This window comes from Gavia stellata, chromosome 17 (genome assembly GCF_030936135.1).
Source record: "Gavia stellata isolate bGavSte3 chromosome 17, bGavSte3.hap2, whole genome shotgun sequence".
Classification (NCBI taxonomy): domain Eukaryota; kingdom Metazoa; phylum Chordata; class Aves; order Gaviiformes; family Gaviidae; genus Gavia; species Gavia stellata.
The window spans coordinates 16,095,687-16,115,205 of NC_082610.1; the positions used below are offsets into that span (position 1 = coordinate 16,095,687).

Sequence of the window (19,519 nt, forward strand, 5' to 3'; positions counted from 1 at the left end):
AGAGGCAGAGTTTTATCATTTCCTAGAGACAAAAATACAGAATTAAGAAGTTCTGTGTTTACCATAACTTCAGCAAACTTAATTCTGTTCTCCTGTGGCTGTACACTGCCTGTAGAGATACTGGCACAAACTTCTTTGGTTTTTTTTAGGGGAGAGAGGCTTGGTGTGTTGTTTTTTTCTTTTGTAGGACTTCTCCTCAGTGCTTAAGGTAGAACTAGGAAACAGTGTCACAAGCCTAGAATTTGAAACAGGAATATCAATCTGTACTGATGAAGTAGAAATGACAAAGTATTTCTTTGTTTCTATGTATTTCATACATAGTGCCAGGCTTTGCCTGACAGGAAAGTGCTTATGCGGTGTTTGAGGGACACTTCCTTGAAAGGCAAGGGAACAAGTTTCCAGGTTCTGCCAGTCCTTTCATGCAAGATGTAACATGCCAGCATCCTGCTTTCATGAGCATAAACTGCACGGTTTGGCTTATAAGGTGTAATCCAAGAATCGCGTGTATTTATTTTAAAATAAATAAGAGAATCACTAAATGCTGTTCATTTCTTTCCATTATAGAGTTATTTGCAAGCTAGTCAAATCTGATATCTTCTAAATATTTGGCTCCAGTGGTCCTATACTGTATATATATTTGTTTTCATTTGAGATTGCCTTAAGAAGAATTAAGATGGTTCTGAAGTTGTGTGGTTTTAGGTGTGCTTTTGGAAGCACAAGAGACTTCTGCTATGTATTAACTATGCCGGTTCTCTATTTAGACAAGGAATCTTAATGTTTTAGTTATTTTAATAATAGTTGCTTTTGGATAAAACCTGTTGGATCTGAATAGCCCTAATGCTTTAAGTCAGTTGCTCAATTCACATTCCAATGATTTGTACTGCAGATTGACCACGTGGGAGTCAGAGCAACACAGTAAGACAAAAACAAGTTACTGAAAGAGAAAGATCAACAAATACCATGACCTTCAAACAGTACCCTATCCTATGCTCATGACAGTTCAGGTAGTGCAGGATTCAAATACACTGTGAATTTGTGCAACTTCAAAATCACCTGTCTAGACAATCATCTCTTACCCGTGAAATACAAAACTGAGGTGACGTTGTACAGTTTACAAGGGTAAAACAGCCATGGAATTTCTTTGATGTTAACATTAGTTTTTTACCTGAAATAATTATTTTTGTTCCTTTATTCATGCTTTTGTTCCTGTTTGAGATCTTGCATCAGTTTACCTTGATTCATTATCTGTAAGCTAAGCTGATTTAAGCAGTAATGAAATCAGTTTAACATGTTTGATTATTTTTGGTTGATTTAGGTAAACCAATGAAAAAAAACTTGGTGTAGGAAAGGGAGTCCATGTTAAAGGATTACCTCACAATGCTTTTGAAATATTGATTAATTTATCTGAGAGAGAATGTTTCGATGTTACGGGTTTATCTGTGTCATGGATCATGATATAGAATATGCAGGCTCTACTGGATATAATGAATCCCATGCCTTTTGAAAAGCCATTTTCCCCCTCTATCCATAGAGGGCCCCTCAGAATAACAAAATAAATAAATTTATTATATATATATATATAAATATTAGAAATTACAGAACTTACAACACTGAGTAACATGAACAGCCCAGCCCTTCATGGAGCAGTGGAGTTGTCAAAGTGCATGAACTAAACAACATCAGTCCACACCCTTAATTCAACCAGTGATGCCTGATACCTGTGCTAATCCTATTTTTATCAATTTAGGGGTTTTCTGATGGATTTATTTTAAGTATAGCAGGTTCTAATAGCATTTTGGGGTTTAAAGAAAAGGACAAATGTATCTTTATGGTTATAAGGTGAAGACTGAATTTGGGCACATAGTTTCTGCTCCTTGCTTCCTGATCTCAGTTGATGCTCTGAAATAACCAACAAAAAATGTTAATACAACGAAGAATGGATTAAAATTTGTCAAACTGAGTATATATAATTAAAAAAAGAAACAAGTGCATCTTTATAAACTTCCCCACTAGAAGAGAAACCTGAACATTAGGGGTACACCTGCTGTATGTTTGTTTTATCCATTCATTGTCAAGCACCTCATTCGAGAAAAGCTACCACAAGAAAAGTACTGTCATCTTTTTGAAGACAGTTGCTTTTATTTGGACTGACTCGGTTGAAGTGTTTAGTAATATATGTTACTATTTATTTTGGATTGTGTTATCCATTCATATTTCCATTAACTGAGATATTTCATAATTTCCATGTATATTATATATTAATTCCAACTTGCTGTAAGAACCAAGAGGCCCTCCAGCCCGTAAATATGAATAATAAATACAAATTCTGAGCATTGTGTCAATAGCTTGCAATTTGTGTTGCCCCAAATGCAAATAGTAATTATTTCTACTACTTCTCTTTCTACCTCAGTGTTACCTACCTATTAGATCTTCCACATTTCTCCCTTTTATTTTTATAATTATGTTAATTAAATCCTCCCTCCACCCTCCCAAAAAAAAAATCAAAAGCAAACCCACAAAAAGCTGAGGTCTCATTTCACCAACTTCACAGCCAGAGATTTCTGTAGATGGGGCTTGTGGTTGACACGTCACAGAATGGAGAAAGTTAACTGGAATTTTAATTTTCCTGGTACCAAAGTATATGCAATTTTTTTCCAGATTCCAAACACTTCAATGTTGGTACACTGAGTTATAGTCATTAACACATCACAGATACTGGTGGGATCAGGTTTTGATGCTAGTGTTCCAATATCTACCCTATTGTCTCTCTTGAACGAGTGGTGTGGAGTTACGTGGCCTTTCCAGGCCACAATGTTCTCTAGTGCAGTAGGACAAGACTCCATTTCTGCAGGCAACTGTTATCATGTATGACAGAGAATACTCTATTTTGTGCTGAACCTGAACTCTACTCAATTTGGGCCAGTTTACCCTAATAAGAATTTTTAGGTCTGTTTCTTTTTTTCATCACTTACTGCTCTCATAAAAGAGAGCTATGAAAAGATAGCAAACTGAAAGCTGTGGTATCCTGTAATTGTAATGAAGTTTTGTAACTAAGAAAGGAATATCATGCCAGTTTTTTCCTACAAAAATTTCAGGGACAGCTAGTAGTATCCTCTTGGCCATTCACAAATGGCTTTTTTTTTTTGTATCTCACTTTCCTGTGGAGTCCTGCCTTACATGATATTTAGCACTGAATTGCACCCACAGTATTCTTGAAGAAAATGGTACTGCTACTATTTGAGGGCCTGTAGAGAGAGGTTTTAATTCAGTGTGCTTAATTAAAGATATTTGAACTTTGAAAAAAATGAGTCATAGCCCTGAAGTAACATTGGTGGCTATGAGGTACAGCTGAGATGAGACAGAAAGGTATCTAACGTCACACCAATACAGCGACAGTCCAGGTGCTCCTTATTTGTGAAACAGGCTGGGACAAAGTACAAACCTCAGTCTGTCTTTCCTTCAGTCTTGCCTTGGTTATATATGCTACTCGATGAGGAGGCAGTGTGTACCACTTTTTTATGCAGCTGTGAGAGCTGCAGGTGCTCTCTGAGATGACCCCTACCTTATAGCCCTGATGGGACTGTGAGCAGGGTGGGAGAGGCCCCTGCTTTGAACCCTCTTTTTTTCTGATGGTCTTCAGTCCCTGCCCTCTTCTTGTGTTCCTTCCCTACAACACAAACTAAAAATGAAAACATCTATGGGAAAAAAAAAAAAGGTGCTAATAAAAGTGTTCTTTAAGTTACTTTGCTTAATTCCTATAGTATTTTTCTACTTAAAATGAGAGATATCAGAACAGAGTCCCTCTCTTGCTTTGCTCTGATGTTGCAGCAAAACCCATACCCAGGTGTTATGCAGCTCTGAGTATTACACTTAATGAGATAATTTTGCTGGCCTCTGTCCACAGCAATCACTAGAAGGTGTGTGGAGGCAGGAGCTTCTTTTTACTCAGGGAGACTTCAGAGGAGGCACAGGCAATGGATGAGCCTAATTTTCAGAGGCCTCAGTGGAAAAGGTGGCAGAATATGGGAATCTAGATGAATCCCTGTTCTACTTGCTCTTTTTTTTTTTTTCTTACTCTCACCTATCTTTGGTCTTTAAGCTGCTACTACTGTTTCTGTGCATTTTCTTTTTAAGGGCCCACCCTGCTTAGCACCAGTAGTGTGCTAATGGTAGAGTTGAATGCAGGGTGGTTTCCCAATACAGGGTGAAACTGTAGAAGCGCAGGGGTCTTACTGTATCTCAGCTGAAGCGCCAAAATCAGTTGTTACACAGAAGGATACACAAAGATACTAAAAACCCTTCAAGCATTCTGCAAAATGCCTGGTGCTTGGCAAATTTACTTAGTATTTATTTGTAATAAACTATAGGGGAAGGTGGTGGGGGTGGGTGGGTGGAGAAGAGGTAGACTGTAAAAAGCTCCCCAAACCAGTAAGAAAACACTCGGCAGGAATATAGTGACTCTCCCTGTCTAGACAGTGAGTGAACTACAATGAAGCCATTAGGTGCTACAGTAATGTTATCAACATTTGCTGTTTTTTAAGGATTTATTTATCCTGTTTTCTAGTTGGGGAAGTCATGGGTGGTGGTGGAATTCTGGTATTAGGAATGTTACCTGCTGCTTATTTCACTCTTTTTACCTCCCTTAAACTATATTACAGACCTTTGTAGGAAGATTGGCGAAACCCTCAGAGAGCAGATTTATTGTTGGGGCAAAAGTGTTTGTGGCTGCATAAATCAGTTGGCGGTAGGCTGTTGCCCAAGGGAGGGGAAAGAGCCGTGCAATACACAACCTGTTGAAAACTGCTCTGTTGGACGCTGCAAGAGAGTTATTTTTAAGTGATCTGGTCCAGATTTGTGGGCTTTGCAGAAGCAAAGAAAGGTTTGTTGACTCACAGGAGGTATGTTGCTTCTAATGATGCCTTTACCAAGGCTAATTACATATTTGTGTGTATGAGAATGATCAACGCTATAGACAACACTGAGATAGTAAGGAAACTGAAGGTTCAGTATGATGAAGTGTGATAGCTATTGTTGTATCTTTGCAGTTCATTGTAGGTTGGACAGTAAGTATAGGTGTCAAGAAAAATCTCTGATACTTCAAAGGGGAGCTGTGCAAGGCCTTTCTGTAGGGTATTTGTGGTGAATTCTTAGGTCATTGAAATCTATCCATTTGCTTGGCTTTACAAGAGAGAAAGCTGTTATCACCTGTTTTAGCCAGGGTAATAACATCACGAAAAAACTGCATTTAGTGTTACCTTGTCAGTGCGATGCTTTTTGTGTCTGAATGTGCCCTGTTCAGTTCTGAGCAGTTTTAAACCAGTGGGAATTTCAGTCTCACAGTTGATTGTCTTCAAGTCATACAATACCTGAAATAAGTCTGGATTACAAAGAATGCTTCACATACCCTGGGGGAAAATTAGTTTTTCAGTTTAATGGGGGAGGGGGGGTTTATGATGTCTGCAGACTCCCATTATGACAAGCTACAAAGTTGTAAATTTCCCTGATAAATAACACACTGAAGAAGAGTCTAAGTCATAGTACACACATTAGGAGTTCATTAATATGAGTAAATAAAATGTTCCATGATAAATGCAATGAAATTTTTCATTTTTGGATACCAAGGAAACAAAACAGTGTCATCGCCCTGTTTGTCATGGATGTACCTCACACCTACAATCTCTTGTCCATGGTGCAGTGTCTTGCCCAAATTACAGTGTTAAACATCAGAAACGCCAAATCTGTTTTCTTCAGAAAACTGCTAGGAACACAGGAAAACCTGTATAAAATTTGTATTACTACAGAGAGGTACTGTAATTCTAAACAAACTTACCTTGAAAAAGAAAACAGATTATCAACCCAACACCACTATTTTGAGAGACTGTTTCACAATACAAATAGATTTCAAAACTTAGCATTTAGCAGCTTACGTTGTATCGAACGGGATCCTGTACAGGAACAGATACAGAATGCAAAAGAAGTTGGAGCTACAGCAGTTAGAGTGAAAGACACTGCTGTAGCTTATCAAGAGTTTACGTTTAACAATTTGCATTTGGCAGATTGATTTGTCATCAAAGGTGTTCTTCTACCTGTTATTTGAACTTTATGTCCTATACTGATGTCTGTTTGCCTATCCAGCAGCATTACAATATTTTTTTAAAAATTAATCAGTCTTTGGAATAAATACAACTTTCTTGGGCTCAGTGAAAAGATAACTTTTTGAATACAATAATTCAATATATCTGGTATTTTTCCTGAGATTTATTTGTAGAATCTGTTTGAGATCTCTCTTTATCTAACTCTATCTCTTTTGATATTGATTAAATTATTCATAGAGCAAGAGGTGTAACTACAGGTATAGTAGGAAAACTATGCAGCAAATGAAAGCTCGTTAAATCAGGTGAAGAAAAGAGGAGAACAAGAAGAAATCCTCATTTAAAAATTCTTAGAATAAATAAGCTACTGGTTTTTTTTGATAGAGCACATAACACTGGAGCAAAGGGGCGGGATGGTTCTCACATCTCTTGGAAGATCTCTTGGCTTTAGTTAAATACAAGTTAATTGGCTGAGTTACAAGAAATTTGGTGAAATTTAGAGGAGGTCTGGAAAATCTTAGTTTCTCTGACCTTAAAATTTGTACGTTAATGAATAAGTCTTCACAGGGTTAGTGGTTCACGGGCTACTGCCCAAAGTGCTAGCAGTTACTAAAGGTAAAATATTCAGATACTTGTGAAAGGAAATTACTGAATTACTCATAAATAATTATTAAAAAAATGTGCCTTTTCCATTTCAGAAGACTTTAAATATTATTTATTTTTTAATAATAATGCTGCTAATAATTTAAAAGTTTAGGGAAATATTTTTACATATAGATATCAGGTGTACTTTGCTGAATGTATATTTTTGTTCTTTTTTTGATAGTCTTGTTAAACATGGGGATGTGTGCTTGGAAGCACATGAATGTCCATGTTCATGGAAAGGAAGGGAATACTTTCCAGGTGACAAAGTAATTTCTTCCTGTCATACATGGTAAGTGGAGATATGTTTAGGTGATTATTTCATTTTAGCTGTTTATTTATGGCTTGATTACTCCCTCATGTTTCTTAGTCATAAATTTCACACCAGATTCTGGTAAATAATTTACCCTGATTTTGTATTTACATTGTTCAAAGAGCTTTAGGATTTTAGGGTTTGTAGTTTGAAGGAGCTTGTATGTAATAAAATAACAGCTATTTGGGAATTCAAAAAAAAGCTTGATTTATAAGGTATAAGATATATCAAGGTAATGTAAATTAATTTTCCTTGGCCAGTGTTGCTAAAGTACAGGTAAAATCCTTCAAATATTACACCTGAGTGACATTTTTACTTACTCATTTTCACATTCAGCATTGAATCTGAGCAGTCTAAGGACCTAAAACATAACCCTGTGGCCGTAAGTGTATGGCTGCTACAGTGATAAATTAAGGAGAGCACTGAGCAACATCATATACTGAGCATAGTAACAGATAAATTGGTTGCTAGTTTTGTGCACATGGATAAGGTAACTCATGAGTTAATCAGCTTTTAAAGGAAGTGTTCCAATAGGTAAGGGTTGATAGGATCACTCAAATACATACAGAAACCTATTCCTTTTACTATCCAGTGTTGTAAATGCAGCACAAACCCTATAGCTACATTAATCTGCGAAGTTTCCTTGAGCACTCTCAATAGAACATGATACACTACCATTTCAATAAGGTTCACAAGAGCTAAGATGTGAAAATATACCACATCTGCATGATCTTGAAACGAACTTGTTTCCTGATGGTCCCCACCTGTTTTCTTCTCTGACCACTGTTGAATGTTGCAAGCTGGTATTAAGCAGCACTACTTGTCTTACCAGAGCCTCAGAAAAATCAGCTGTACTGTCAAGCATCAAGATACTATGGTAGTGGTGTAGCCTCCAGCATCTCAGCAGAGCAGTTCCTTCCTTTTTTCCCCCTTCTTTTAGCTTACCGGGAACATTAACTGATGTCACCTGGTAAACTACTGGTCCTGGCCTGCACAGCTCAGTATAGCCTAGTATGGTGAAGGCTTGTCCAGTCAGCACTAATCACTGCCTTGTCTGGATGTCGTTGCCCCCTCCAGCCTTGTGCTGACTGCCTACCTCTGCCTCTCGTCAGGTCCTCAGTATCTGCTCTAGAAGATATTTGTAGCCCTTTGGTCGACTGGTGAAGCGACTTACAAGCCATCTCCACTGGGCAGGCAGGTAAAGCGACCCGGGTTATTCACCCCCTTATTTCCAAAGGCCTCTCCAATTGGACCTGGTGTGGGATTGCTTGCAGCAGAAAGAACTATTATGTCCCATTTAATCTGTATGAGACTTCACCAAAGGCAGCAGCAGTGCAGGCAGAAAGACACTGGATATTTAGCCTTCTCTTTTTTTCTGAGGCCAGGCCCATTAATTTGTATACAAATCCTTAAGGTTGTTATGGCCTTTCTAGTCTTCCACATCCAGAAGCAAAGACAGATTAAGTGATAATGGCTTTTTGGCAATCAGTTGTCCACTGACAGGTGGGAAGTCAGCAACAAACTTGGCTTGATATAAAGTGTAGAAAGTCTTTGAGACTGCTGTTTGTTTATGCAGGGGTGTATTTGTCAAGGGAAACATGCATTTTTGCTCATGCAAAGCATGAGATAGTCCTGTGCAAACAAATCCACTTAGGCATATAGCAGTTATAATGACTTCAGTGTTATTTAGCGCACAGAAATAGTGTGTGTTGATACTAAATATCACCTTATTGATATCTGATGTAGTATTAGCAACGTAACTATTAATTTGATTTGTTTATTGAACAGTGAAATGGCAAATAAAATAATTTCTTAAATTGGTAAAACTACCAGTGGAGTGTCAGAAACTTTCAACCCAAGCTCTGGGGTCTGGCTGAATTGCAGTTCTAGGTTTCCCAAGTTTGGTTTTCAGTGCAACTGCCTCATGCTGTTTACATGTGCTGGCAAGATTAAACACAAGGTTATTACATTAACTGAAGGTATCAGAGCAGCATTTTGGTGCTGTGCTGTGCAAGGTAAGATGGGTGGTGCAGTTAGCTATGCTGGTTTGCTGTAATACATTGGGGTCATTGAGCAAATGCTGGTTAGTTTCTGTAGGCTGTTGGATTTGGCCTTCTGTGTTCTTAAACAAATACTTCCTGGAAGTACTCTTTTTAAAAAGCTAGTCAAAGTTTGGAAGATGGTATTAGCTCTGCTTTTCCAGCTAGGACTCTCTGGATTCTGATAACTAAATGTTAGTTTACTTAGTATGAAACAAGACTGGTGCAGAGGACTTTGAAGACATTGTATACCTCTTAAGCCCTTCTTTCTGACTGTAAATGTGTTAAGACTCCTGAAGAAGAAAGTATGCAAAGGAGCTCCCTACTCTTTACATGTTAAGAAGTGTTTCTGCATGAACCCTTAACAGATCAGTGTGTGGAGGATGATTTGACTAGGCCAAGAGTAAAATTGAGAGCATGAGAAGCAGCACTTATTCTTTCAGTCCAAATACAATTTCTTCTGTTTGCTTCTCTCTCCATCGGCTTGATTACATTCCTGCCTTAGGTACCTCTCTGAGGTGACTAGAGTTAGCTGGGTGAGTCCTGCTGCCATCTACTTGTGTTTTGGTACAGCAAACAGTTTTCGCATGTCGTACTTTTAACTTACTTTAGCCATGTGCTTAGTGTATTTATGTATAGTTATACAAAACACAAGGAGTGGGCCAAATCAATGAGGGGATGAGTGGAGTCTTGGAAAATGTTGAAAATTACTCCAGGTTGGTGCAAATTACATGGTAAGGGAACAGAAGGAAACATGATGCTACTAGTAGTTGGAGCTGCCTAAATTTTCTAGATAATTGCTGCTCTTTTGAAAACAGTGGTATTCTGACCTTGTCATATATGATAGCAATATGAACAAAAAGTTATACTGACAAATAACTTCATGCTGCTTGGTGCTTCAGTATATGAGATGCCAAAGATGAGTGATTTATCAAAATACTTCCATAAATCAGATTAATATTTTAGTTGTAAAATGTGAAGCATTCATTTAATCAGGAAATTGAAAATGCAGTATTTTTAGAAATTAAGTTAGGTATGTGCTGAAATTATATCACGTGCTGTATTTAGTTTAACCTATATTTATAAAAAATACCTGTAGTAAAAGCTATACCAGGGCACCAGCTCTGCTGTCTTTATCGAGGGAAGTTTTTAAGTGTCCACGTGATTTAGAAACATAAAAAAAAAATTTAGAAATTACTTGTGGATACAGGAAATGAAATTCTATCCATTATTTATAAATTTTATGTCATTTCTGAAAACTTTATTTAGATTGCAAGAGGGTGATGCAGAAAGTGACGTAGTATCCGGTGCTGCAGAGCCTCACTGTTTAGGCAGTTAGAAAGCAAAGATAATTCAGAAAGGTCTGAACACTCACTTAGTGTATGTGCAATGAAAGCATATTGATGCCTAAGGTAGCCATAGACAGAACTTGAACCAAACTGTTAGGCTAGGGCTTTGTGGTGATAATACCTAGGCATCTGAAAAAAAAGAAAAAAAACCCAACAACCCCAAATACGGTTCTTTTAAGGAACCTAAGCACCAAAATAGTGCTACTGAAATTTTTCCTTCGCACTATCTGTGAAGTTCTCGTCCAAGCGGAGAGTTAATAAAGACTTTGATTCTAAGATTCAGCTCATATAGAAACAAATGAAAAGCTGAAAAAGAAAGCTGTATCCTTGTGGCACATTATTGATGTGTGTTACTGGATTACTTCACGTGGCATTTTTTATTTTCTTATTTCAGCAAAGGAAATGCCCTTTAGGTGTCTATATGTTCTGGAACCTATAAGTTCTAACAGGAAGAAACACAGACTGTATGAGTTCAATATGTACATTTTTTTCCAGAGAATCTGTTTATGTAAGCTGCTTCTAATTAACATTTTTAAATGCTTCTGTCCACAGTCATCATACTTGCCTGGCTTTTGGGTTTTTTGCTTCTCAGTGCAATAGCTGTAATCATTTGTCCGTGGTTACAGTTGATATTACCATTATTGGTCATACATTTTTCAGCATTTGCCAGCATGGATCATTTCAATGCACCTTCCGTCCTTGCCCATCGATGTGTACTGCATATGGGGATCGGCATTACAGAACGTTTGATGGACTAACATTTGACTTTGTTGGAACTTGTAAGGTTTACCTAGTCAAGGTGAGTCTTTTTTGTAAAGCCTCTGTAAAACTGAATATAACAACTATCTGTTAAAAACTATCCTTCTACTTATTTGATATCTGTACGTTTTATTGAGTCCTACCTACTGTTTTTTAAGCTTTGATGTTGCTTAGACTTCGTATCATACACAACATAATAATTATACACTGAGGTTTCTGCTAATTGAACTATGTAACAATATACATACTAGTATATTTAAAAGTGTCCATTTCTTTTTTTTTTTTTCAGGGTACTACTTCAACTAGTTTTTCTGTTATTACAGAGAATATTAACTGCTTTAATACTGGAATCATTTGCAGAAAAAACGTTTTCATTAATGTTGGAAAATCTTCTTTAATATTTGATGATGAAACTGGAAATCCAGTAAGTTTCAGCCTTTAACACTGGTCAAAAGGTAGCATATGTACTTCTCTGGATGTCTTTCCCTTTCGTTAGCAAAAACTTAGGGTACCACTGAAGTAGCAGAGGCGTAAATATCTTTACCGTGAATGCTAGTCACATCTGGATTGGTCAATGGAAACCTTAAAAAATATCTTGTCTATATTTCATGAAAATGTTAGATGAGATTATCATAATTCTTTTGTTTAGACTTAATTCCTGTTTAGTGTCTTAGGAAAAATCCAGGTATTTTTAAGTCAGTGGGAGTTTTTCTGTTAATTCCACTAGAACTAAGAGTTTAGTCTGGTCTGGAATGTGTAGGAGGAATATTCCTATACAGCTGTAAAAAAATAAATTGCAGTCCCTGGTATATCCTCCACAGCCTTAATTTCATTTTGGTTTTGGCCAAACGGCAAACTCTATTGCTGTAAATATTTAATGTATTTAGAAATTTTAGTAAAATTGTACTATTTGCTGTATATAGACTGACTATACAAAGGAAGTTGTGTCTCTTTGTATGAGGTATTTTGTAATGAAACTAGACATCTTAGTCCATGCTACAAATAATTTGGAATCTGGTTGTTATTGGACGGTGAGAAGAATGCTTTATGTGAATAAGGTAGCAATCGCTGGACATACTTAGACAATTCCTTATTTCAAGAAGATGTTCCATGCATCTTTATACCTATCTATATTCAAAAAAAGCACATGACTAAGACCTTCTGAATGCAATGATGTATAACTAAGTGAAAATCATGACCAGGAACCTTAAGACTATTTTTTTACCTCACAGATGAACCGCTAACATTTTAATCTTCAGTCCAGTTTCTGTTACCCATCCTGTAAATTTAATATAAAATCATCTTTTAAAATAGGAAAATCATAAAAGTACAACACAGTTCACAATCAAAATCCAGACAATTTTTGTTTACTCATTTATCCCTGTGTGGCCTTCTGTCAGTTTTTGGACTTCTGTCTGAGAATCGTGTCGTTCATTTTATTTAGGTGTTTCATTTCCTGTCAAGTGAACATTTTGTGAAGACATTACATTATAAGCTGCCTTGTTTTATTTTGAACAGAGCTTATCTAGTTACGTAGACAAACTACAAAAAATACAGTTATGGAAAGCTGGATTTTTCACTGTTGTTCATTTTCGTGATGAGCACATCACCATTCTTTGGGATCAGAGAACAACAGTTCATGTACAGATGGGTCATCAATGGCAGGTATGTGCAAGTCAGTACTCTTACTGCCATTTCTTTGAGGTGTTTATGGAAGTCTTATTAAGTACGACATGTTCTCATTATTCAGAGAATAGACATTGTGTCAGAAATCATGTGGGAACTCAGTGGCAGAGTCAAGGAAAGAAACATTCAACTACCTTGTAAATTAAAATATTAATTCTCATTTACTTTTTTTTCAGTCACTATTTACTGTCTAACTTCTGTAACAACAGAAGCAAATATCTTTGAGGCAACATTCTCTTTCAGTACTCATTCCTTATATGACTGGAGCAGGTGTTATTTTGCTGAAGCATTTAAAAAAACATAGCTAGCAAACAGGTCACTTCTCTGTAACAAAAGATCATCTCCTTTTTCAAAGGCTTGGAGATACTTAGTTGAAAGGGAATAATATTTGTGTTGTCAAAATAAAGTATTTTCTATAGCTTTATTATCACAAAGAGCTGAACTATTTTGACTGAAATTTAGCTGAGAAGGATAGAATCCTGACAAATTTATAATTAAGCAGCTGAAGACAGGAACTTAAGAAGCAAGTTCTGAAAACAGTTGTGGCTGGTAGTGTTTTGTATCATGTGGAAATAGGTTTTTATATATATCTTTTTTTCCCAGGGTAAATTGACTGGATTATGTGGAAATTTTGATTTGAAGACAGTAAATGAATTGAGGACTCCAGATAATTTTGAATTAACAAGCTCACAAGAGTTTGGAAACAGATGGACAGCTGTAGAGGTACATAGTGAAAAGAATGTGTTTGCTAGTAGATTTTTTTTTTTTTGCTGTTACATCATATGGTTTATCTAGAACGAAATCAGAAATTGGTTCCTGGAAGTATCAGTCAGGCAAATGGCAATATCAATGGTTCTTACAGATATTATAATCCGTTATGGAGAAGAAAATAATCACCTTTTCTTCTATACAGCGCTATAGTGTAAAGAAAAATGCTGTACAATATTCTGAATCTACAAGTGGTTTTGAAGACATTGTTTAAACAGTAAAGTAGTAATTTTTTTCACTTCAGACTGCATTGTCAGTTTAGCTGATCTTTCATAGCTGGGAAATACTTAACTGTGAAACCATAGCAATGGAAGGAAAAAATATTCTTTCCATATACTGTAAAGTTAAAAATTGAACTTTTTTAATGTCATGTGTCTAGTAGTGTTCATAGAAATGTTCCTTTCTAGTAGTTAGAGTAAAAAGATCTGATTTCTGACACTTCCAATGTACGTCGTCTGAAAGAACTTTGTTATTTATGTAAGCTAGACTATTCAGGTGTAAGGACTGCAGATTAGGACTGCATGGCAGCTCTGTTCAGACCTATATGTGCGTATGTTGTTTTCTGCTGCTTTCAGACAAATAAAACGTTTCTTCAGTTTGTTTACTTCTCCTTTTCTGCAGATTAGCATCCCCTTTTAATTCCATATCTTAGTCTGGCTTTAGTTTCATAAATGATGCATTTGATTTGTGGTTTAGATCTCTTTTTAAAAAACTAAACAAAACTATGCTTTCCAAGTTCAAACACAAAGTGGTTATGAAACAAGTTTCTCACCTTAATTTTGCTTTCTGGTTAAGTGTGTTGACAGCTCTGACATTCGAAATCCATGCAGTTTGAATCCCCTTAGAGAGCCATTTGCCAAGAAGGAATGTGGAATACTGTTAAGTGAAGCGTTTGAAGCTTGCCATCCAGTGGTGAGTTGTGGTCGCTTATAGAAAGGTGTGGAAGTGAACACATCTCTAGAGAGAAACTTTACTCTTCAACTCGCATCACTTTAAATCTTCATGTTGCTTCCATACCATAATAATTTTGACTATTATAGCAAAAGAGAACCCGAAGAAAGTCTAACCCATACCTGTTCTGATTCTAAAATGTGAATGTTTAACTGGACCTGCAAGGACTATCTGTACTTAGCTGACCTAGACAGTAAGCCACTTTGGCACCAATTTAGCATTCTACAATATTGCTAGTCCTGTTAGTCCCCTTTGTAATTAATGCAGACAAAATTGTACCCAATTTGTGTTATCTTTTTTCATCCCAAGCACTGTTTGCATAAGCATAACCACTTGTTTTATTTTGCTCAAGTGTATTACATAGCGTGCACATTTTTCAGGCATATTTAAATAAATTGACAGTTTCTTCTAGGCAGTATCGGATGTGAACAACTCATTCCTAGAAAAAAATGTGTGTATCTCCTCAGTCAGGCAACCACCTAAGGAAATAAGTGAGCCATACAACATGTTCTGACAGTGAACGGGCTCAGGTTCAGCTGGAAAATAAAGGGGGACTGATTTCCAGAGCTAGGTCCTATATGAAAAGTGACATATCCCAAGATGTTCAGTTATTGAGGCCGTGTGCATGGCTTAGAGTGTTAAGTGTCAGAATGGTTCCTAGGGTGAAAGGAGATTTTATGTGAAAGACAACCAGGAATTTTGCAGGGTTGCTTTGTATATTGTTTTGGAAGAAGGTGGAAGCTGATTTTAAAGTTGTATTAATGTAACATTGGTTTAGTCCACTGTATGAGGTAGGTAGCAACTAAGTTTCTCATAAGTGTGTAAGTATTATTCAAGTGTAAATTCTTGTAGTATGTGTAACAATTCAATAAGCAAGTTAGCATTGACAGTTTTCTTTGAAATTGTGTCACTTAAAACTTCAAAATAATTTAAGGGAAAAATCACCTGGGAGATTGTCTAATAATATGAAGAGAATGAACCACTCACATGAAGAGTTTTCCATCTACTTTATTATTTCTTAGATTTTTTTGTATATCTAACTTTCTTAACACTTTTGAGATTTACTAATTTATGATCAGTTTAGAGAGAGTTTCTCTTATTTCATAAGCTTTGTAGTTTATTATTGTTTGAATATTACAAACCCATACAAAACACAAGCTCACATCAACATCTTAGTAACAATTAAATCAATGACCCATTAAGAATATGCACACTAAGTACTGTACAAGATTTTATGATGTGTTCTAATAAACTTGTGTTTCAGGAAACATTTTAATTTAAATCTTTAATACTTTGAAGTCTTATATATTAAATTTTGAAAGAGTCATAGCTTTGTATTTAGGTGATTGTTGCCAGTGTCTATATGAACATTTTTGATAAATGATATTTATTTTTCCAGATTGACGTCACCTGGTTTTACTCAAACTGCTTGACAGATACATGTGGTTGTAACCAAGGAGGTGATTGTGAGTGTTTCTGTACAAGTGTATCAGCATATGCCCATCAGTGCTGCCAGCATGGAGTTGCTGTAGACTGGAGGTCCCCTAGAGTGTGTCGTAAGTTTAATTAACTAGCATTGCCAGTGGCTGCCACTGTCTGCATTCACGAGACCCAGACCTGAAAAATCAATCACATTAAGTTACCTGGGGCCATGAATTGAATCACTAAGCTGCACTGGTAGGAAGATGAGTGGGTGCCTCTTGCTGCCCTCTGTGTTCATTTTGGTCTAGCTGGATTATGTGCTGCTTTCCATATTTGTGGGTGGTACTCTTTTATTTTTAATTCCTTGTTCTATGATGTGAAAGGATAAGTCATGGGAAGCCCATATTAGGATATGGCATTCGTCTCTTAAACCAAAGTTAACAGCTCAAGCAGTTTCCGTCTTCAGGAGGGCTTCACTTCTTAACAGGGTCTAGGAAACATAGCTGCCTTACTACTGCTCCCAGAGCAAGTGTGAAATATAAAGGTCTTCTGAAGAAAAACAAGTAGGTTTTTAAGCAGTACTTTGTCATTACCTTAGTATCCCTATTCAACAATGCTTAGAAGTTGTGAAAAAAATCTGAGGCCTTTTTCTGTGGCACCTAGTGCAAATGCCAAACAGGACACAGCTGTTTCCCCAAAGATGTGATAAAAAAGGGCAAGATAGAAAAAATGCAAGGAAACAAGCATTTTTCTAACTTTGCAGTTGCACAGAGATAGTATACAGCTTGCTCAAAGTCACACAGCGAATTTGCCATAGAGCGAGAGGGTTACTCTTAATTTTTGATAGAAATGGTATGTGTGTTTTAATGTGAGCATGGAAAGTCAGCAAAGCTTAGTCTTAACCACTAGAGGTCACAAAAAGACAGGTGTAGGTATGTAAGCTTAGTATTTCCTTCTAGAAAACAATATTTTATTTAAATCAGTGTAGTTTAAATTAGTATTTTATTTAAAGCAATAAAGTAACTATTTGGCAATATTTTTTTTTAATAAATGTTTGTGTATGATCTAACTTGGCGAAGCGCTTGGCTTACCTCTTAATTGGAAAGGGTAATAGAAAACCTGATTATCTGCAGAATGCCTGCAACAGCATTTCTTTTCTTTTTATTTTTTAGCTTATGATTGTGAATATTTCAACAAAGGTAAGTCCTAAAGGAGCTGATAAAATGTCAGTAGAATCTTTGGTTTCTTTTCTATAAGTCTTAATGCTTTGTATAAAAATAGTTGTGTTAATGAAAACAGTTGCAAATTATTATATTATTTAAATGGCCAAGATTCTGTTTTACTGGTTTATTTTGCTTTTTCAAAGGGTTTTAATTTAATAATCTTTTTTATTCCTGGGCCTTTCCCAAAAAGACATGTTTAACTCATTTTCTTTGCATTTATGGATCATGATTAAACAATTAAATCATTAAGTAATTTGTAGACTATTCAACCCAATAGTACTAGTGGCACTGCTTGCTTAAGGCATACTGCAGTTCAAAACTGATACCCAGTGGGTCTGTTAAACCAATCATGACATGCTGTGCAGCCTCCGGAGGGAGTTAGCTATTAAGAGATTTCAATTTTTTGTGCCCAAATGGGGAATAACTCTCCATTTAGGTATGTCTGATCTAGCTTTAAGTTCCTCAGCGACAAGTGTTGCTGCTGCATTAGAATGGCTCTCGGAGAGAGGTGCAAAACTTGTACAAGGTGCTAGAGTAAACCTTGAATCTGCATTGGGTGCTGTACTGCTGTGTTAACACTGGAATCCATCTTCAGACTATTTTCAAGTTATATTGCGAGTGTCTGCATAGTTAGACGTGGTATGCATACACGCACTGCAAGCCAGCCTGATGTGAGGAATGGTCAGGACTCCTGCTATTTATTCTGTAACTCTTTTTATCAAGCTTGTGGAGAAGCCCGTCTATGCAGATGGTTTGTGATATTTTGGTCTTCTGTTAGACTCCATATTGCAGCAGCTCACCCCCAGAAAGATCTCTGAGAGGGACTGAGTTTAAATTAGGAGAGACGTGTGCAATGTGCCAGGCCCAAACGACTGCTGAAAAGATTTTGAGGGGGGGGTCAAATTGCTAATGCAGTGGAATTGTATCTAAATCACTATTTAAGCCTTTAAATTAATTTAAATAAAGGCCAGCTGAATATAAGAGGTGATTGCAGTTTTACATTTCCTTTTTGCTTTGTTTTGTTTTATAAATGAAATGCAGTCTGAGACTAGATAATCTTATTGCGGTGGTAACAGATCGAAAGTGCAGTGCCTCTAACATCCGTGGTAGTAGTGAAGTGAAGGTAGATGATAACATATACTTTTAAAGTGTGTTATTAGTTTTACTTGTTACTGAATTCTCCCTGACAGAAACTAGTTGAAATAATGGATAGTTGTGCATGTGACCCAGCTTGTAATAAACACGTTTATCGTATACTTCTCACTTTGTATCTTCCTATTGTTTGCTAATCCAACTCATCAGTATTCAGCATAGGATGTTTTAGAGCTGCCAATCTCTATGCTGAAGATTTTCTTCTCTATCTCAAATATAGTAGTATTTCCCAGAATTCCTTCATTTTGGAGACAGGAAGGTTAAGAAACTGTCTTAGACCAGAGAGAGGTTTTCTCTATGTAACTTTGTCATTAATCCAGAGTGAAATAGTTCCAGTCCTACTAGAAGCAGGAGCAGAAGCCTTTTGTCTTTGGTAAGGGGAGATTCTCAGCTGGTAGCTGTGGTTTCTCATGTTTTCGATGGGCCTGAGGTATGAGACTTAAATGTATGTTAACACTTCCAGAACACTAAATGTTTTAAGTAATTTTTAACATGTTTTTCAATTCCCTGCACTGAAGGTAACTAGGTACATGTTTAGCTAGGTATGGGCTTGTGTCCTAACTGGCCACCTATTTATGCTATTAGAATGTAAAACTCGAGTTGTAATGCAGCCTCCTTAGGATTTCAAAACTCTTAATAAATTTTAAGATTAGGGAGAACCAGAATATGAGGACAGGCTGCAAATTGTAGTCCAAACTTGTAACCTGTTGGAACAGGTTGGTTTTTTTTTTAAGGGTCAATGGTATTAGCTACAACTATCAGCTGAGAAGTGCTGGGACACTTCTACCTTAGATGTATGCTTGCCATGTCCTGGCTTGTGGGTAAAGTGGTAGTGAGGTGAATTGCTCAGGTGTGGTCTAAAATGCCTGGTTTTAACAGAAGTTTACAAAAATAATTTCAAAGAACATTTAAAAATAAACTTTAAAATACTTTTCTGCAGTGAAACTGGAACTAAGTGAGGAAGTGTGACATTGTAAGATTTGTGAAATGATAACTTCACATGCTTTTGGCTTTTTTTACTTATAGGTAAAATATGATCAATCTTTTGCTTATGATGCTTGTTTCTTCCTGTCTCACTTGCCAGTGGTTACGTTTGTATCTACACTGTTCAAGGAGTTCTTCG

The 19,519-nt window shown here is 36.5% G+C and overlaps 1 protein-coding gene across 1 annotated transcript in view; it reads left to right on the plus strand.

The window, feature by feature from the left end:
* Positions 1-19,519, plus strand: part of OTOG (otogelin) — a 104,469-nt gene that overhangs the window by 41,333 nt on the left and 43,617 nt on the right. Inside the window, exons 24-31 of the mRNA XM_059825858.1 lie at positions 6,919-7,026; positions 11,096-11,234; positions 11,484-11,618; positions 12,713-12,859; positions 13,484-13,603; positions 14,444-14,560; positions 15,999-16,155; positions 17,194-17,220. Coding sequence (XP_059681841.1) covers positions 6,919-7,026; positions 11,096-11,234; positions 11,484-11,618; positions 12,713-12,859; positions 13,484-13,603; positions 14,444-14,560; positions 15,999-16,155; positions 17,194-17,220 — 950 coding nt within the window. The remainder of the gene's footprint in view (positions 1-6,918; positions 7,027-11,095; positions 11,235-11,483; positions 11,619-12,712; positions 12,860-13,483; positions 13,604-14,443; positions 14,561-15,998; positions 16,156-17,193; positions 17,221-19,519) is intronic.